Source organism: Leptonotus elevatus, chromosome 13 (genome assembly GCF_054856555.1).
Source record: "Leptonotus elevatus isolate MCC_2025b chromosome 13, RoL_Lele_1.0, whole genome shotgun sequence".
Classification (NCBI taxonomy): domain Eukaryota; kingdom Metazoa; phylum Chordata; class Actinopteri; order Syngnathiformes; family Syngnathidae; genus Leptonotus; species Leptonotus elevatus.
Window position 1 is genome coordinate 20639811 of NC_141251.1, and position 21186 is coordinate 20660996.

The 21186-nt window shown below is 40.0% G+C and overlaps 1 protein-coding gene across 2 annotated transcripts in view; it reads left to right on the plus strand.

Moving 5' to 3' along the window:
* The first annotated feature begins 815 nt into the window (after positions 1–815).
* anapc1 (anaphase promoting complex subunit 1) overlaps positions 816–21186 on the plus strand; it is a 36828-nt gene continuing 16457 nt past the window's right edge. Inside the window, exons 1-26 of one of the 2 annotated variants that reach the window (XM_086093371.1) lie at positions 816–992; positions 1572–1811; positions 2176–2340; positions 2416–2458; positions 2725–2822; positions 2919–3001; positions 3131–3204; positions 3277–3422; positions 3597–3754; positions 4314–4424; positions 4502–4705; positions 4993–5097; positions 6624–6714; positions 7160–7225; positions 7351–7488; positions 8664–8807; positions 9016–9076; positions 10347–10402; positions 11537–11668; positions 11789–11863; positions 13634–13756; positions 13853–14013; positions 17915–18006; positions 18072–18220; positions 20166–20244; positions 20706–20736. In XM_086093371.1, coding sequence (XP_085949497.1) covers positions 1596–1811; positions 2176–2340; positions 2416–2458; positions 2725–2822; positions 2919–3001; positions 3131–3204; positions 3277–3422; positions 3597–3754; positions 4314–4424; positions 4502–4705; positions 4993–5097; positions 6624–6714; positions 7160–7225; positions 7351–7488; positions 8664–8807; positions 9016–9076; positions 10347–10402; positions 11537–11668; positions 11789–11863; positions 13634–13756; positions 13853–14013; positions 17915–18006; positions 18072–18220; positions 20166–20244; positions 20706–20736 — 2801 coding nt within the window. In that variant the 5' untranslated portion in view covers positions 816–992; positions 1572–1595. The remainder of the gene's footprint in view (positions 993–1571; positions 1812–2175; positions 2341–2415; positions 2459–2724; positions 2823–2918; positions 3002–3130; positions 3205–3276; positions 3423–3596; positions 3755–4313; positions 4425–4501; positions 4706–4992; positions 5098–6623; positions 6715–7159; positions 7226–7350; positions 7489–8663; positions 8808–9015; positions 9077–10346; positions 10403–11536; positions 11669–11788; positions 11864–13633; positions 13757–13852; positions 14014–17914; positions 18007–18071; positions 18221–20165; positions 20245–20705; positions 20737–21186) is intronic. The other variant, XM_086093372.1, reaches the window with a different exon arrangement.

Here is a 21186-nt window from a genome sequence, read left to right on the forward strand (position 1 = left end):
AGAAAGTGTAAGCCAAAATCTGTAAATTCATGAAAAACTAAAAACTAAAATTGTATCTAGCGCACGGCGTAACGGTTTCACTACACAGTAAATTATGTCGAGTAAATTTGACTCTATTTAGAGTGGGACCAAATAGACTCAGTTTTAGAGTAATATTTACACTTAGAAGAGTGTAAAATAAAGAAGTGAAAAATAAATAAATGTTACTCAAGGGTTGAGGAACAAACTCACGACCTTCAGCTTGGGAGACAGCCGATCGACGCCCTGAGCAACAGAGCTCCTGCTGTGTGTTACTGTAGTATATCGCTCGTGTCAGCTGGAATCTTCATAATTCCAAGATCAAAAACAACTTGGACCTAAGCAAACAGTAGAAGTGGCGTAGCTCAGGTGGTACTGCGGTCGTCTCCCAACCTGAAGGTTCCTTAACCCTTGAGTGACTTATTTTTTCATTTCAATTCTTTATTTTATTCAAGTGTAAGTATTACTCTAAAACTGAGTCTATTTGGTCCCACTCAAAATAGAGTCATCCATATGCTGCTTTCTGTTTGGCCAAAGGCTTTCATCCACGTCGTAGCCAATATTTTCCTTTGCAATGCAGAGAGAGAGAAAAATGGTGTGAATGTCTCAACCATCCTCTCTACACTGATCCCCTGTGATATGCTTGACTAATTTTGACTAATATTTACTCATTTACTTTTTAAATAGTATAATACCATATCGGTATTTATCTATTTGTCTATTCGACAGTCTCGATGTCGTAATCATGACCATAAACGCGTTTCGCTCTCTGATTGGCCGAGGAGGCGGAAGCGGAAAGATGCTGCTTCAGCAAAAATGTCGGCGGTCAATTGAAAAGTTGCCGCAAGTCGAATTTTTGGCAACCGGTCCGAGTGTTTTTTTTATTTTTATGTTTAAGTTTTACGTTCAAGCCACACTTTATAACGTTAAGTAGACGAGGACTCCACGATAAGAGCCAGAATATTCGTTATCAGGTTGGTGCTTCGTCGTAGTTCCTGCTGTGTGAATGGAACTGAGAGGCTCCCGTTAGCCGAATTAGCATGCTAGTGTGGTTCCTGAATGCATCACTGGCTATTTACCTGTATGTAGCTCACCTGTCAAAACGTGTATGGCACCTCTTGAATTCCAAAATGTAAACTGTTGATTTACATCACTATAGATTGTAGCTAATAGCGTTTTAGCATATAGCTTCTGTAAGAGTCAACTGCGTTGGATACAAAGTAATTTTATGAATTACTCGTGCGTATGTTGTAGCCAGGCTGCTAATGTGAAACCACGTTTAAATACACAAGCAGTTTTTGTTGGATCAATGATGCCAAATCTGTCTTTGAGGGTGCTTATTCTCAAGCTATTTAGTCTCAATTTACATTAGCATTTACCCCCCAAAACAAACGATCTGCAAGCCATTTATTTTAAGGGTAAATGTTGTTAGATGAGCTTGAAAGGATGTTAACGTGTTTTGGGATCATAGTTTGCGGTAGATTTATAGTTGACAGTATTAGTATTGGCAGTTGTGGAGAGATTGTGATATATAAACACAATTTCCTTTTTAGAAATAATGCTGATATCTGGGACTCATGTCGAACGTCGTGTATGAAGAGACAGCCACGATGATTGCCGCAGGGGAATTGCAGTTGTTTGTCCCATTTGGCCGTGATCACTGCAGGAACCACCCCAACGCATTCAAACTGCAGCTGCGGGAGCTGCAGCCCGCTTCTGAGCTCTGGTCGTCGGACTGCGCTGCTGGTCTGGCGGGCTCCCTGCAGGAGGTCAGCCTGCAGGAGAGTGAGAAAGTAAGACCCTGGAGTTTTTACTCATGCCGTCAAATCATACAGATACATTACTGGAAGGCAGGGGTGTTAAAATGCTTTTCGTCATGAAATGTAGTTATGAATATAAAGGTGAAACTACATAAATGATTATGTACTGTAGGGTCTTAAACTTGAATTAGGGCACTAAATACTATTATTTATGCTTGCAATTAGTTTTTGTTGTGATCAAATACATTTACATTGTGTTTAACAAGTGTGTTTTAATAGACTTAAATGTGTTTAAAGTGTGTTGAAGCAGTTAGCAATTATCTCTATTGACTCTGGCCCATGAGCTTTGAGTTTTACACAAGGGTGGGGATTCATTCATTGTGTATTTGACTGTCAGGAAATCTGGCAGCTGAGGAAGGGCTGCGTGGAAGCCCTGGAGCAGGATGTGGAGTTTGAAGAAGAGCTTTACACAGCAGGTAACGTGGTTGTCTGGACCAAGGGAAGTCGGACGCAGGGCTCAAATGTTTACAAGGCGTTCACTGTGGACAGCCCAGTGGAGCAGGTTGGTTGATGTGTATTGTTATGTATTTCAATTTAAGATCCATCCATATCTATATGTTTTTTGTTTTATCTGCAGGCCTTGTGGTGCGACTTTGCTGTTCCTCAGAGCAAGAAAGAAGGTACCGTGTCATCAAGTCATATAAGTTCCTTTAGAAAATTATGGAAACATAATCATTTGTCAGTATAATATAGTTACATGGGCCAGCTCTATTGATTATAACATCGACACACACGCACTGGAAGTGGTGTAGCCAACAGAAATGCAACCAATGAAGAGGATAGACAATTGGGAATAAATGAATACAATTTCATGGAACAGAAGAATCTAGGTTGTAAATGTACATCAGTACTTGCAATAGTGTTAAGGCATGGTTGTGTTTCACAGAAGAAAAGGTGGAGCACACAGTGTGTATCGTGCAGAACGGATGCATCAACATTCACACCGTGACCGGCAAGGATTTTCTCTCACCTTTGCCATTCCAGGTGAGACAATCACCTACCACCCTTTTAGTAACCTTTTTAATGATAGTTTATGTGAAAAGTAAGCTAAAAAAAAGTGCACATCTGTTCTCCCACCAGGTGTCCAAAGCTTGGCCGACCAAGTTTGGACTTTTGCTAGAGCGTAAAATCACAGCAGCTGACGGACAGCTGAGCCCCCCGGGGTAAATGCTAACATGCACACTCACACAGTCACTATCATGCAGAACACAACTCCTACTGTGTCCAACAGACACAATTATCTATTTTTCCTATAGACACATCTTGATACTAAACCACTTCTTTCTCCACAGCGAGTGTCTTCCCACCTTGTTCAGCATGCTGCATCCGATAGACGAGGTGGCTCCAGTGGTGTTCAAGCCTATAGGTTAAACAATGCTGTAGTGGACCATCAAACCTGGAGCACTGTTGTATTTTATGTTTACCGTTTGCCACCCAGGTCCGTTTGACAGCACTCGTGTGGAGTACATGTCCGACTCCAACACGAAGATCGTCTTCACCTGCTGTCGGCCTTCCATTGTCGTCTCTTACGACAGTGAGCAAGGAACACACTCTGTGTGGAGCCTGCGAACAGTCACGCGTGACGTATGCACTTATATGCTCGCTCAAGATGATATAAGATGGCCCCTCTTGGTCACCCAATAGAAACATTTGCAATGTGGATGTCAGAAGCCTGCAGTATTATACTCCTAAACACGTACTCACATTCACACACACACAACAACTGGAATCTAACCTCCAGCCTCTTTCCTCCACCAGGAGCGTTCTACGGTACTTAGTTGTATCGCGGAGCCCTTCGCCGAACCTCTGGGCTTCCTGGCCACAGGCTTCCTAATGTCGCACCTGCGTAACCACTCCCGCCTGGACTCTCCATGCGGCAACAAGGCAGCCAGGTTAAATCCCAGTGTTGGAGCAAGGTAACAGTGTTAGACTATAAAAGTGTATGCAAGTAATTTAGCTGCACACGGGGATGTCAGAATGCAGCATAATAGACGAAGTGACTCCCCGTGACATTTTTGTCTCACTGTCAGAAGGTTATACAGTAATATATACGAGCAAGAAGCTGACTTCCAAACTGCTACATTTTCCACATGGCCAATAAACCTACTATACATACAGAAATTAGGAGAAAATGTTGATAACAGCTACTAGAGTCTCTATTCTCCTGGGAAAACTTTCTCTAATTTCTGTATCAGTCGGAATCAATTTTGTGAGATCAGTCTTACTCGTCTTTAAGGTGTTCTAATGGCTTTCTTCCACACCAAAACTCATCCAAGGATGCCTTTCAGGGCTTTATCAACTTTAAACAAAAAATGGCCTTCTCCTAGTTGTTCCCACAGACCTGTAAGCTCCCAATTATCCAAAATGTCTTCAAAGGGTTTTTCCTGGCCCAAATTAAGGCACACAACTACTGTCTCAAACACTTTTTCTGTCCTTTAAAACATTTTTTTGAAGCAGTGCCATTGCTTTAAACAGCCCTCACCACTGCAACACTCTACACAGCCACCAGAACAGAATCCTCATGTTCTCACCAGCAATGCAGTCACGCAGCCATTCCCCAGGTATATCCAAGATGGCTGCTCTCAGGTAAGTTCATTGTATGCTATTTATTTACAGAAAGTAGTATGTAAACCCAGTCAACACACTCCTCTTTTCCCACATAGCCGCGACCACTCACCGGGCATGGCAGCGCCATCCTTATCGGGTGTGGCTCGCTTCAACACTACCCTCCACGCCTCGTCGCCCATGGGCCTTCACCACGGCACGGCACACTCGCCCAACAGCACTGTCAATGAAGCGGCGCTGGAGCCCATTATCCCAGACCTATGCATGGAGCAGCTGTGGAGTGAGACGGCTGCTTCTCACAGGTTGGAAGCTGGATTTGGTGTAAATAATGTGTTCTTTTTCTATTTTAGCTTGTTTTTGAGGGGTTTGCTGAAGTGGTTTACAGTACAGTTAAAAATAGGATAGGAGACTAATAATACTGAAATTAAACACCATCATTAGATTATGTAGCAATTTTTTAATGCATTCAATGTACATTGTTATTTTTCAGATTCCTTATTAGAATACAAATATGAAGAAAACACACGGATACATTACTATAGTTCTATTTGTGTATAAAAGTGGCAATACTATGTGTATTGTTTTTCAGCCTGGACAGAGAGATGAGCAGCCAGGCCTCCAAAGTGTTCCTGACCTCTGACCTCTGTGAGAACCGTTACCTCTGTTTTCTGGTGGAATCACACCAGCAACTCAGGTCAGAGTCAAAACACTGTCTGAAAGTATGCCAGACAGTGAAGTATTGTAGCTACCAGGGCCGGACTGAGACTCAGTTTCATGGCTCAGACTGGCCCACTTTATTTTACAGTGTTTTAATGGAGTTGTATATTTCATATGTATTAATGTTTCAATCTAAAATAGATTAAACATTCGAATAAGTAACCAATGCCTTAGTTATGTTGTATATGATCAAAAATTTAAACAACTTACTAGATCACAAGCAGTACATCTGAACAATTATGAAAACATAAATAAAGTCAAGTGTGCTAAAGAAATTGATTTGACCACCTGTCATATTCTCTCAACATAAAGGCTAGATAAGGAAATAAGTAAAGTTACAAGACACATTTTCTATTTATTAAGAGCTCAAATAATGAACTGCAAGCACACTTTAACTTCCTTGTGCTGGAATGTGCTTGAATTACTATTAGCAAGGACAGAGTTTACAAAATTGGCTACAAAATGCAAAACTTAGTTTGAGTCACATTTAAAAACGAGTAATTTCTTTATTTGTTTTCAATGTAATTACTATATATATATATATATTATATATTTTTTTTATCCCAAAAAGCAGATCAAGCCCTGTTATTTATCTCTTCCTTCTCGTGGAGCAGCATGGGGTTTATTCCCCTTCAATGTAAAACCTACTGTTCCCAACAAATACAAATACCACAACATTAAATTACTAGTAGAAAAATGATCAGCCAAACATGCTTTTGGATAATTGTTTGCACATTATTTTGTTTGTTTTTGTGTTGACTTGGTGTTGCTTCCTCTGTCTTCTCCAGGCACATGCACTTCAGTGCTCTGCGATTAGTTAAAGTGCATTGGTGCTTCAGCTTCACTCTTTTTCTTTAATATTGCCTTTTCTCAATCTTTTCTGCTATATGATGTTACTTTTTTACATGTTTCGTTTGGCTGTAGTGTTGACAAGCGGGCGCTGGCGAGAGCGGGGGAGGGGAGAGAGCGCCTCAGCGCAAGTAAGGAGAGGGAGAGAGGGAGAGCGAGTGACAGTGACTATTTTCCCTTATCTGCTTTTTTTTTTTTTTACTTTTGAGAGTGTATTGTTTAATTTGTTTGGCTGTGTGCCAGCCAGCAGCCTGGCTAGAATGAGGGAAGGGAGACAGAGTGAGCAGAGAGCTCTCGGCCATCACGGGAGAAAGAGAGAGAGCGAGAGAAAGTGTGACACTTGCTTCAAAAATGCGTATGATCCATTCTGCACAAAATAGCGATGAAAGGGTCCATAATTCAGGCCGACCAAGCAGGAAAATGCAGGCCACTCCAATTTAGTCAATCTCGCTCTGGCTAAGTCTCTACCTAAAGTACTTTAATAGCTGCTTTTGGAACAAACTTGCTGCCCGAAATAAACAGCGCCCCCTTGCGGCCAACCGGGAAAAAGCACGCTGCTCCCGCTATGTCAGGGCCTGGTGTAGCTACTGTGCTAAGTTTTTTAAAATTATTTTTTTTCTAGACTGACATGTTCTCTTATCTTTGGCTCCTCAGATGTGTGAAATTCATGGAGACCAACGACACATCTCAGCTCATCTTCGGCTCTGTGACCATTATCGCTGCCAAAGATGCTGAGCCTTTGCAGGTGAATGGCGTTGCGTTTCGTACAGGCTAATTGAGTACATGAATGCGCGATAGATGGAGACCATATAAAAAACATAATTTTAATATTTTACCCCTCCCAACACATTCAAAGTTGTTCATGCTGTATGGCGCAGATATAACAAAATTGAATCAATAATAGAATAGAAAAATAAATAAGATGTTATATATGTTTTGGTAATTATAAATGTCCTCTTCTTGATCTTAATTATGTCTTCCACTATAGAGCTCCGTGCTGCCTGGTATGTTGTGGCCTACGCTGAAGGCATGCAATTCTAAATTTTGACTTTCCTGTACAGCATACTGTAAAAAACCCTAAAAATGGATCGCTAAAAATTCAGCGATATAGTAGGTGTGCGAACAGTGAACTGTGCAATAGCAGGGGTTCACAGGATTTTATTTTATTTTGTAACTTTTTGCCCTCGCAGAATATCGACGCGATGCTGGTTTTGGAGGCCTGTGGCAGCTTGGTTCTCTACACAGGTGTCACCCGGGTAAGGACGGCGATGAATTTGTCTCCTGCACATGCGATGTATTGATTTATTTATCTTTTAAATGTATTTACTGGTATTTATTTTTTAAATTTATTTACCGGTATTTATTTTTTTTATCCCTCAAGGTCAGCAAGGTGTTTGTGCCTGGCCTGCTGCCGTCAACTTTCAGTCTGAACAACCACCACGTTGGCCTCTACACGCCGCTGGCGCAAGTTAGCACGCCTACTAATGCTAGCAGCAGGCAGTTGCAAAGAATCGATGAGGTGTGTTGTAAAAACGTCAGGAAAAGCAGTTGTGAATGTGCTGTACACAAAGATACCATAAGATGACAAAAACAATGACTAAGGCTATGTTCACACTGCAGGGCGTGATGCCCAATTAAGATTTTTTTGTTAAATCCGATCTTTTTATGCACCGTTCACATTACAAAAACAAATGCAAAATCTAATGTGAACGCAACGCGCCCGTGATGCGACTCGCATGCGTAAAGAGCGCACCTCGAGCGACGTACACCCAAAACAACGATGGCACGTTGCGGTGTTCACGGAAGTAAATACTGTCCCGACTCGCTACGTTTTACCGCCAGCTGAAGCAAGCGACTTTTAGCAGTGTCATATGCAAAATTAGCTGTGCCAACGCACGTTACAGATTGGTGTACTTGTTTCGCGGATGTGTTTGGAGTTCGATTCATATGTCTTGTCTGCATACATTATGCAAATTCAGCTGTGCGAACGCCTGCGCTCCTGGTTGGTGGACTGTTTTCACGCTCGCTCCTGGTTGGCTGCTATCCTCGGCTTGTTTGTGCGTCAGTTTTGAATGTGCTGTATACAAACAGCAACAGAAATCAGTCGGACTTATTTTTTTCATCTCATGTCTCCAGAGTTGCAAGGTTGGAAGAGGTAATTTGGGGGAAATGAGGGGACACTCCTCGACTTTCTCATTTCATTGAGAAGTCTACTGAAGATGACGTCACGTCATCGCCGTTCGTGATGAACCGTTTGCAAGGCTGAATTTCTACTATCGCCATACATGTCAACTTTAAGGCTTCATGTTTCAAGTGTGATTAAATTAAAGACAAATACAAATGTAACACTGTTACTCAAAACAGCTTTGTATATATTCACAGACGTGTCAGTAGTCTCCCTTCCAAGCACTCTCCTGCCTGCGCAGAACGAATATCAGGCTTTTGATGACGTATGAATCTGATGCATGCGGATGAGCGTTCACAGTGCAGATGCATCGCATACATATCCGATTTATATCCACATACGAAAGAGGCCCAGGTTGGGTGTGGAAAAAATCGGAATTGTACCGTTCACACTGCATGAAAAAAATCAGATACTTGTGAAGAAATCGGAATTGAGCTGCAGTGTGAACAGCCTAAGTGAATGAGTTTTCACTATACTTTAATTTCGTCATCATCCAATGTCTCCCTCAGACTGTCATGCCCTCGCCAGTGTCTGAGATAAAGGGTCTAAACATGAAGCACCACGAAGTGTCTTTTTTAGAGGACTACGCCTTCCAGCAGGCCATGCCCTACATCCACACCCTGCGGGACCCCGTCAGCAACCGTGTAACTCTGGTGGGTTTGTGTGTGTGTGTGTGTGTGTTTTTTTCCCTTTAAAGTCTTTAAGCCCTCTAATGAGCATGTTTTTATTCATTTCGTGTGATTCTCATTTCGGCTTTGTTGATGTACAAATGTTGTGTGCAAATTGTCTGCACTGCAGAAGCAATGTCTCGAAGACATTGAATTAGTTCTATATATGAATAATAATTTGTTGTTTCTGTAGGAACTAAGTAATGGCACCATGCTGAGAATCTCCATCCCAGACATTGCTGTCTCGGAGCTGGGTAAGATTTCTTTCTTGCATGCAGCAACACTAAAAGTCCTTTTACAGGGCACATATCTTCTAAAATTATTCAAATAATAACAACAAAAAATATGAAATGATTATAAAAACCGTGCATTTCCAAATGTTGTCAGTGCAAAATGTAAAAAAAAAAAATCATTTTTGATATCATTATAATTCTAATTTGGAAATTTAGTTAATAGATGCAAACTCATATTGTGTTATGAATTGAAATTAGCATTCTATTAACTTTTTAAATGTCAACCATTCTCATTCAGATCAATATATTACATAGTACATGTATGATGTAGTAACCACAATCATCACTTTTAATTCAATAATTTGCGTAGGGCTCATGTAAACCAGACATTGGACAGACGTCACTGTCACCCCCGCCCTGTGGCGGTAACTAGTGTATGCATGCTGATATATTAAAAACCTGCTTTTGGTCAGACCCCCCCCCCCCCCCACACACACACACACACATACACACACACACACACACACACACACACTGTTCTGGCTGAGTCAGAACAGACAGGTTCTGGAAATTAGGTTTGTGATGCGCCCTACATTGTTACTGTGACGTATTGAGGATGCCATTACAAGGTACAAACACACTGCTATAATCATTATAGCAGATGATGATAAATTCTAATTTAAGAACACTTGGAGAAAACTAAACATTTCAACCTGCAACCTGTGAGTTCTTGTCCAGTTCATAGAGAGCCATGTGGTGTAATATTGCCAGGGAGAGGCATATGTGTTTTTCCAGATCTGTAAAAAGTACAGTACATGGGCTGTTATAAGAGGATGATGTTGAACATGCGCCTCGTTATTGGTGCTGATTCATCCCCGTTTGGATGAGGTGGAATCCACAGATTTTTAGTTAATCTCTGTAATGCTAAATTTGTGCCTAATTACAAGTACCTTGTATGCATCAGACTTTTTTTCTGGTCTGTGCTCATTATTTATTAATCAATCTTGCAGATAAGGCTTTCACCTCACCCTAATTAAATGGCATTAATCTGCCTCGCAGCTGACCTTTTCATTTCGGGATTTCCATTGGAGATATTCTGGTCGACGGTGAATGGTATTGGTCAAAATCACTTACCATTGTAGTGCCGGTTCTTCGTTGTTTAGTTTCCTTTGTGGTCTCTGCTGTTGGGCAAAGGATGGTCATTTTCTGTAGTTTAATAATAGCAATTTTATGAGTTAAGAATTTCTAATATTGTACTCTTCACGTTTCTCTTTTCTTTGTTTTTATTTAGTGAGGAAATGTCTTCAGGCCATCCGTTTCATCCTGCCCAAGGATGCTGCCATGAAGGTTTGTGGACACTTTTGATCATCAGAGTTCTTTTTTCTTTATTGAAAACAACATTTAAATGTATGACACAATATTTTTCATTAATATCTGACACTACACAACTTTATTTTCCAAGTGTCTGAAGTCATTTATTGCAAGCCATTTTCAAAGCAGAGTTGTATTGCCAGCTGTTTTAGAGGATTTTTGAGTCATCTTTAAAGACCCACAGAATAATGTGTTCGGTGACAATATAAGCACCAAACTTACCGAAAGGGTAGACTGACTCTCATTTTTCACCAGGGGAAAAAAAAACTGTGGATAGCTTTTTGTGTTCTTTAGTCATCAAAACTCGAACAGGTCTTAACCCATTAAGGCTTAAAGTGCCTGGCAAAACATGCTTCTAAAACCTAAGGGTGATTTTTGAGTCACCCCCCGAAAACCTGAAGTTTTCCTGGAAATTAATTACTTTTGGATGAAATTAAATGTATTAAATTTGATATTTATAAATTTCAAAAAAGGGGCAAATGTATAAATTTGAACAACTCAAATATTAGTATTAAGCTTATTATTAAGCGATTATGCTGATTTTGTAATTGTGGAGTGTAATAATATTTTTTTTAAATTGAATTTCAATTAATTGCACAGCGCTGTCAACCGCCCCCAAGTCAACAACATTGTGAAGCATTCAAGTATCTGCCGCTTATCAGAACCTAATGCTAATAAAACCATTACATAATGCTAATCTGTGCTAACACTGCAGTTCTGCTTACCTTGGTTTTAATATGATCATGATAGGGCTTTTCTTTAAGAATGGTGAATCTAAAGCCAGCCTAGCTGCAAAGTCATAGGCCAATAAACAAACTCTGTGTGTGCAGTATTTTGTTAATCAGCCCCAGTGTTTTATCACGATGTGGCAAAATTCAATGTGTCTCATGCATAGAATATATTTTTTTGGGAACTAGGTAGCTAAGAATATATTTAGTTATTTAATTTCACACTTGATAGGTAGACATGCACTACAGAAACCCAGTTAGAACAATTAAAAAGTCAATTTTGTGTCCCCACTTTCTTCATTTCTTTCCATTCAACAAATAAAAATTTACGTTAATTCACAATGTGAATCATTTGGGCTTTAACTTCATATTTCACTTGTAGGTTTTGGTGAAGTGGTACACCATCATCAATGCCCCCGGTGGAACCAGCGCCCATGACGAGTGGAATCTGTTCATCACGTGTTTCCTGAAGCTGATGGGCTACAACACGGAGCGCCTGACCTGGACACAAAATGTGAGTTGGTGTTTTTTTTCCCCCTAATTAAAACCAAGAAGAGCTAATTCTGCCATGAATTAATGACTCTCACGATTAATTCTGACTCTCATGCCCTGTGCTCCTCTCCCCCTCACCCAGCTGAATTTTGAAGTGCCACTCTCACCGGTGATTGCGGCCAAGAAAGCTCGCCCCTGTGATGGAGGCTCTGATGAGGTGCGTAACTAATAATAAACTATACTTGGTTATACAGGTGCATCTTGGTAAATTTGAATATCTTAAAACAACCTCCATATGCAGATATCAAAATTGCACTTACCTATTGATTAAAAAAAAGAAAAAAAGAGGGTAACTTCAGCATTACTATACTGGCCGCCAATTATTTTTGCATGTTCTAATATACTGTACAAACTGTTAATGCAGCATGCAGTGTTTCCCCGCAATAACGTGGTACCCAGTTTTAAGAACTATTTGCATTTATTTAGGTCCAATTTTAATCCAACTTTTTATGTGCAATACATTTTAATTAAATCATTATTTTTTTTATTCGCCTATTGCCCATACAGGTACTTAAGTACAGTGTTAATGTTCAAACGGTGCATAATGTTACAGCAGCTTACAATAATATTAAAAATATTAAGGAATAAAAAAAATTGGGGGGGGGGTGTTATACCTACTGCTACTACCCTACTTTATTTTCATATTGGCCATGATGATGGTGTTTGTAGGGCTGGGTATTGACTCAGATTTCCAAAATCTATTTGATTAAATTTAGAGGGGCCCGATTCGATTCACGATTCACATTGATTTTCGATTCAGTTAGGGATTTCATGCAGTACCAATTTTACTTGTATATGGAAGACATTCTCAGAAGTATTAATGCTGCAAATAGTAGAAACTTCTTGCTCTTATTTGGTGCATTAGTATGAAACATTAAAAAAAAAATTTTGATTTAAAATTCAATCCAATGCAGTTACATTAATCATGTATGTTTTATTGCACATGACCAAAACAATAAATAATAATTAAAATCGATTACAACAACAGGGCTATGTAAATAAAGTGGCAAGAACACTGGCCTCCTCTTGGGGTATTCTGAATAACACAAAGTCACATTTACATTTGGTAACCATATTAAAAAGTTGATTCATTGTTTTATGTATTGATATTGGGCTATGAAAAGGAATATCGATTCGATATTTTTTTTAAACCCAGGCCTCTAGTGCTAAGTGTTTAAAAAAGAAAAAAAAGAGAAATATATATATATATATATATACATATAATTTTATTTTTTTACATTGTACTTGTTTTTCATGTGGAGTCAAAAGAAAGGCCTGACTGATATGGACTTTTTGAGGCCGATTCAGATGTTTGGCGTAATAAATTCAGATAAACGATTAATAAAAAAATAAAAATGAATGAAATAACTTCATTTTTTGTTCACCCATAAAATAATACTACAACACTGCATTTGCATTTGGTAGCCATATTAAAAAGTATTGATTCATGGTTTTATGTATCGATATTGGGCTATGAAAAGGAATATCGATTCGATATTTTTTTAAACTCAGGCCTAGTGCTAAGTATTTCTTTTTATATAATATATATATATATATATATGATTTATGTATATAATAATATATATTGATATTGGGCTCTGAAAAGGAATATTGATTCGATATTGATAAAAAAAATATATATTATTTTTTTAACCCAGGCCGAGTGCTAAGTGTTTTTTTTTGTTTTTTTTAACATGGTTCTTGTTTTTCATGTGGAGTCAAAAGCAAGGCCTGACTGATATGGACTTTTTGAGGCCGATTCCGATGTTTGGCAGATTAAAATTCCGATAACCGATTAATTAAAAATAAATATGAATGAAATAACTTAATTTTTGGTTCTCCCGTAAAACAATACTACACTTCTACACTTTGTTATAATTAACTAACAGTAATCAAAACCATGTGTGTGTGCCTTCCTTCTGCTTAGGACTGGGAATACTTGCTGAGATGTCATTACCACCGCCAGATAGATTCCCACTTTGTGGACAGACCAGCGGACTCTCGTGGCTTGAACGCAAGTGTCATCCTGGAAGAAGAGGACATCTCGTTGGTATGTGACCAAATCAATCAAGAGTCTGCAATGGAAAGTCTAGAAAAGTTTCTGAATTGTTCAATTCACTTCCTGTGTCCCGTGTTTGATATCCAGTCATCGCCGCCCTCCAGCACCTTGGACAGCACGGCGCCGCTCTTCGCTCACATTCCGGCCCTCTTCTACGTTCTCCACCTGCTCTATCAGGAGCTGCTGCTCAACGAGCTGCACCGAGAGGGTGCCTCGTCCTTGGTTTGTCTTCTGCAGCAACTCGCCAGGTAAATTCCTGCCTGTCTCTTTTGCGTTTTAATATCATCAATTATTATTACTGTATAGGGAAGAACAACAAATATTATTACAGTAAAGGCAATTTGAGCAAATTTGCCATTTCAGAAGTGTGAATACAACTGGTAGCCCTTGACATTATTCAGGAGTAAGGAAATAGATCTAAGCTTCAAAAAGATTGCTGATCCCTGGTATACAGAATGTAATGTGGATTTTCACCAGTTAATATTGGAAGTTTACCACAAATTAATTCATGTCATCTAAACAACATTAAATTAATGTAAATTGTTGTTGTAGATTTATTTCCTCTCTGGGTTGTGTGGAAACGTTTTGTTTTCAATTGCGGCCAATTTTCGGAGTCTCTGCATTGAGGAGGCAGTTGTTTATGTTGTGCTTATTCCAAGGAGCTTTCAGAGACTCCTTCACTAATGAGCTTTTAATCTCAGGCTGATTGGTATTGAGAGGTTGTCACCTTTACATGACAGCTTTCACAATCAGCATGTGGCAACACTTGAAATGATAAAGTACTTCATACACAAAATCCATTCCCAGAATGCCTCCATTTACCTTGTTCAGACAGAATGTTACTCAGTTGAACAGTTGCAAAGTCAAATCAAATGCGAAGGTCATTTCATTGTGGAGCTTCTCACGACAAAAACCAGCACTGGACAATTACGCTGAAGAGCGCTTTTGCCTCCCACTCCGCATTGTCTGTCATTGTCACCAATCAATCACAATGCTCTTAACCTTTGCGAGTTTCTTTCTCGCCACGCTGAAGAGGCTTGATTGCGCGCCGGTCTTTGCGTGAACGTGGTCTGTTCAACAGGAATGCAGTCAGGACAAACATTTTAACTCATGACTAGAGGCATACTGTGGAAATAAAAAGTGTTCACACCCCTCTTCAAATGCCAGGATTTTAAAATATAAAAATCTTTTTGAGAGGGGAGTGAAAAAATAAACAACTGACTAAGATATGGTGTCAGTGCAAAAGTGTTCACACCCGCTCATTAGGATGTGGCTATGTCCAGATATAACCAATCACATTCAAAATCATGATTTCATCTAGTAAGCTTTTCCTAATTCCTTCCAGCTTGTCTAATACCCCATTTCCACCATCATGCTTCACTGTAGGTATGGTGTTGTTTTGCCGATGAGCAATGGTGCGTTTGGCGCCAAGCACATTTTGTAATGATGGCCAAAAAGTTCAACCTTGGTTGCATTGGACCATATAACAATCTATACATATGTGAAAATGTATTACTGTCTGGTGGTACAAAGGTGAAAATTTCAGCCTACTAGAACAGCTGAAATATTTGTGATAATCAGGGGTGCTTCAAATTGTGACAGGTGTGTGCTGAGCCCGATTATCTTGAGCTTGAATGTGATGGTCAATTCTGAACATAGCCACGTCCCACTCGGGGGTGTGCACACCTGTGCAGCCTTATTATTGCAGTTGTTTATTTTTACTTCCCCTCGATACCATTAAAAAAAGTTTTTTAATTGAGTTGTGCGTACATGTTATAGGTCACATTATTGTTGGAAAAATTTTTGGAATTTTTTTTTGTGAAATGTGTAAAACACTGGTGAAGTCTGTCTCTTGGCTCTCTTTTTTGCTGCTGTTAAAGGGACAGCAATGTGAAAAATAACTTTTTGGAGCTTTTAGCCATGTTAAAGTTATAAATCCTCACCAAAAAACATCACAAAAGTTGTGTTTTCCCCCATTCGCCCCTCTAAGAGTAATTCTAGGTCATTCTGCTCTCCAAGCACCAGCCCCTCCCAACCTGAGAAAACGAGCTGTTGGCACTTTTTGACGTCATTAGGAGTAGATCCACCCCCGCACCGCCTCTGCGGACTAAGCGCACGCCCAGTGACAAAAGTAGCCTTTATCAGTAGACATTCTGTACAAATGAATTCAAAGCAATCAATTATACTTCACATTTGCAATGCCAAAGTGCAATGAAATAACAATTGGCCTAACTGGACGGATGGTGTAGTGGTTAGTGCGCTCGCACTAAAAGCAGCAAGTCGTCGCGTACCGCCGACTTGCTGCTTTCAGGGCGAGCGCACGAACCACCAGGTCTGGTGTTTCTTTCCACTCTCTTCTTCCCTCTCCTCCACAATTTCTTGCAGCAAGGAGCCGTTTTGTTTTAAATGTTTATTGAAGAATTGATGGCTTGCGTTGCGTGGCCATTCAAAGGAGTTTTCAAACGCAGAGCCCCAACAACTGCAGCCAGCTCGCCGGGGTTGCGGCAAGCACACGGGGAGAGGCGGGGTTTTACTGAACCATGCGTTTTACTTCTGCATTAGAAAACTAACCAGCAAAACACCTAATATTTCATTAAAAATTACATCGCCATGGTGTCAAAGGTAAGATTTAATCATTATATGCCTATAGTTAACTGTAGAAGGGCTTAAAATACCGTAGTGTGTAATCCCTTTCAATTTTTTTCAAATGTTTTTTTTCTTAACTGCATTGCTCCCTTTAAAAATCACCCGGTTTAGATAAATGGACACGCGGAGCTATGTGGGAGGAAGTGCTCATGCTAAATTAAAAACTATTGATTATGTGAAGTAAAAAAAAAGAAAAAAAGAACATGTCTGATTCAGAATGTTGTTAATTACCACTCCACAACAAAGCTGAATGTCATAAGGGAGAGGAGAACCAATTTGTGTCCTGGTTTTAAACACGCATATTGTATGTGCATGGAGTCATATACAGTAAAAGCATGTGAGCATGCGCAGTTCCTTACTGTGTGTCCTTGTCCCAGGGCCTTTGTGTTTCTTCAAAAAGCTGCTGAAATCATCATCCTTTAGGTCAGCTGCCATCTTGCAGCACTCAGGCCGCCTCCTCCTCTTCTTCTTGCAGTCGTTGCATGAAGATGAAGGGAAATATTTATAGCATGTCGAGTGACACAACAATTAGCTTGAGAGTAGCAAACGGACATTGCCGAGGTAGAGATGTACGTTGCACTCAATAGCGTGTGGCCACTTGTCCAGTGATGCCAATCATTGCATGTGTAAATAATCACACAGTGGCTCCCAGTCGAGGAATTACAGGATGAATGCACATTATCTTATAATAATAATAATAATATTAATAATAATAATAATAATATTATTCCATCCATCTATCCATTTTCTTAACTGCTTGTTCTCACAAGGGTCGCGGGGGGTGCTGGAGCCTATCCTAGCTGGCTTCGGGCAGTAAGCGGGGTACACCCCGAACTGGTTGTTTGCCAATCGCAGGGCACACAGAGACGAACAACCATCCACACTCACAATCTCACCTATGGACTATTTGTGTGTGTTCAATTAACCTGCCATACATGTCTTTGGAATGTGGGAGGAAACCGGAGTACCCAGAGAAAACCCACGCAAGCATGGAGAGAACATGCAAACTCCACCCAGGAAGGCCGAAGCCCGGACTCAATCTCACGTCCTCTGCACTGGGAGGCGGATGTGCTAACCATTCAGCCACCGTGCCGCCTATTATTATATAATATATTATGATCTATAATATAATATATAATTTTATTATATAATATATTAATATTATTACTAGCATCTAAAAGAGCCTGTAAAGCCCTTTTGGTTTTGCTTTTATGAGCTAAATTACAATTTAGTGGTTGTGTTTTTTTAATGAAACTGTAATAATGTAATGTTTGTCCACAGTGTTGTACCCTGTAGTGTATAATATAATTTCTATTTTGTAACAATTATATTTAACAGAGATTTTTTAAATTAGTTTTCATTAGATAACTGAGCAATTAAATTACTTTCACAGTACGATACATTGTACTATGCCAACTATGTTGGGAACCTACATTGTCATATGTGGATTTAGTGTAATTTTCTGCCCTAACCTGAGTAATGTAAGCACAATTTTCTTTGCAGAGACCTGCAGTTAGAGGACTATGTGGATCTGTACTGGAGAGACTACCCCTCATTAATCAATGGATTCATAGAGAGCTGCCTCATAGACCAGAGTAAGACTTCATAATTCAACAGTTATAATGTTTGGCTACTTATCAATCTTATTATTTGTTGTCAGCTCTAAGTGGTCAGATGCAGCATCCGTCCTTTCTGCGAGCAGAACCTCCCTGCGTCTTCAGCTGGCTCAGTAGCTGTCTCCGAAGGGAGGAGGTCCCGCCTTTCCCCTACCTGCCCGGTGTCTGCCACAGGATCCGGCTATTGGTCCTGGTACGTCCCTGCTCATATACACAAATCCCCCAAAAGTCATAAATCATGTCCAAAATTACCCCCAAAAAATCTGAGTTTAGATAAAGGGTATACATAGGAAAAGAGCATTAAATGTATTAGATGCTTAGAGTTTGAGTACGTGAGGGTAAAGAGTTTTCAGTGCGTGTGTTGCATGAAGAGCAATTATTGTTTGAGAAGCGCACACTGTAATTTGTCAGGACAGCAGTCGGGTTCAACCTTTTGATCCAGCAAGGAACACAACCTCCCTCGTTATGTATGACGTGAGGAGAACTCGTTTCACTTTTATACATTTATTTTGTGGTGAGTAATTCACTAAGGGAGCAGAACAGTTACATAGTGGTTAATGCGTCTGCCTCACCGTCTAGAGTTTCTGGGTTAGAATCTCAGCTTTGTTCTTTCTGTGTGGCGTTTGAACGTTCTCCCAGTGCTTTTTGCATCAGATTTAACAAAAAGACCATTTCCATCTGTAGTCTATCTATTATTTGTTGTTAGTTTTTAGCTCTTTGCTTGGCAGACTTCATTGGACTAAATACTGTAAGTTTTCGTTATTGACCTTTTGTATGTGACGTCACAGCCCTCATGGGAACGCCTCCTCCGGGACGCCGGACGGCAAAAGAGCCACTTGCCTGTATTGTAACCATTGAATCTTGTACAGCGTAAAGTCCTTTATCTAATCGATTATCTTATAAAATGGTCATATAGCAGCAATAGCAGCAATAAACAGAAAGGACTGGCAGCACACAAAGTATTCACGGATTTGCAGCGATCATTTTTTGCGAGGTTAGTAGATAAATGTTGTAATTAGTAGATAAATGTTCATACATTTTACTAGTAAACGTACACTCAAAGATTGTAACAGAGGTGTCGAATTGCATGTTTCAAATCACATTAACGAGCCAGATAGTTAGCATCCACTCCAACTGCACGAACACACAGCTTAGTTTTAAAATGCACCTTCTTCAAATCTATTAAGTGCATTTGACTGTTTAATAATGGGGGATTTCGTCTTTGTGCTTGGAGTTTTTCACTCTGGAGCCGGAGTCATATTCATGAAATTACTGCATAGCTTGCCACTACGATAGTCATTTGTTCCATGCTAGTAAACATAGTAACATAACATCATCACAGCATTTCAGTATAGAACGGACTATTTAAAAATAAGTCAGTTAGCATGATAAACAAGTTTTACCTTTGCATTACGAGGTGTATTGTCCTCGGGTGTGAGCGTAGCATCTCGTCCCAGAGACTCAGCCAGCGACAAGCTTTTGAATCAGCCCCGGTGTAAGGAGAAGAGACGGCATTGACTACATAATGATATAGGTCGTGCGCTGTAAATTCCGGCAAAGTCGGCGATTTGATTAACTTGGTAAAAACAGAAGGTAAGGGGCTGTTTTCAAACTAGCGATCTCCAACCTAAGTAAATATCGCGCTCTATGAGTCCCGACTAAATGTGCAACTTCGACTGACGGGCGAACTTTGGTTGAAGTAGTAGATTCCATGGCTCTATGGGCAATAATAACTTTTAATTTGTAAAATAACAGTCGCTAAGTCACTAAGTCGCTCCGGGTCACGTCCACTTCCATTCAACAATCATTTCCTTCCGCTGTCCGCCTATAGGGCAGTCACGTAGTCACGTGACGTCGGTGCAAATGGTCAATCGGCTGAAGAAAATGTTTGCTTAGTTTTTATGGCTTCAAAATTTGTGTGGACATGCTAACCACTTAACTACTGTACTGCTCATTTTAATTATTACTGTGTATAACTTCAAATCTCAAATCATACTGAAGAAGAAAAAGAGTGCAAACAATTTGTGAGCCATGATTGAAAGTTTTGGACAAAGTTAACATGCACTTTGATTGTTATAGTGTACCATTACAGTCGTAACTTTTCCTAAGCCCTATACATAATTTCTCTTCATCACCAGAGTTATGCTCTCTACATCAGCGGTGATGACAAAGCCACCACCTTCAATGTGTCCAAGTACCTGGTGAAGATCTCTGCAGGTCAGTGTGTATACTCTATGAGCCAACACATCAACCACTGTGTGTGTTTTATCGACGCACCACCCTTATTACCTGCCAACCTCCGCACACCGGCTCAGGAAGCAAAAATAAAGGCGTGTGATGCGGGATTGGCTGTTCTCATGGTTTTGCTTTGAAAAGGATACTGTGAGGATGACGCCTCCTTGCAGTTATTTCATCGGGTGTTGAAAATCACTGACAAAAGATTGGACATTGATTTTTGTATGTATTGTGACAGCATCCTGTTTTTGTTTTTTTTAATCGTTCATCCATATGCCATCATCTCCAAACACAACAGAGGAGCAATCGAACATAGAATGTGCAATTTGCTCACCCATGTTTCCAATTTGCACTCGCTGAATGGAAACAATACACGTGAGCCGTGGATGTCTGATGATGGTGCTAATTATTGAGCCTCTTGACCTCTCTCTTTCCCTCCGCAGGCCAAAAGACCACTGAGCAGCAGTACAGAAGGTGAATCGGCACACAATGCTTTGATTAGCCATTTTTAAAGGGCATTTGTCAATTACAATTAACACAAATAGAAAAAGAATTAATGCAACAATGTGGTAAAGCACTGATACCAACATTTAACAAATAGTAGTACCTTCATTCTATTAAACGTCATAAATAGCTCAATGATAAGCAGATCGAGGAGGCTGAGGTAAAGTCCAAAACAAAAGGGTTTTATTAATTAAACAAAAACAAGGTTGTGCACAACATGCTGACAGAAAACAACAAAGTCCTAAATTAAAGCAAGCTTAAGTGGCATGACAAGGAACTGGCAAGACATGGGCGAAACGACAATGGACAGACACAGACTGGACAAACACAACAGACTAAATACACCAACACTAATGAGACACACCTGTGGAAAACAATAGGCTGAGAGAACCGATTGGTCAGACACACTGGGAAGGGAAG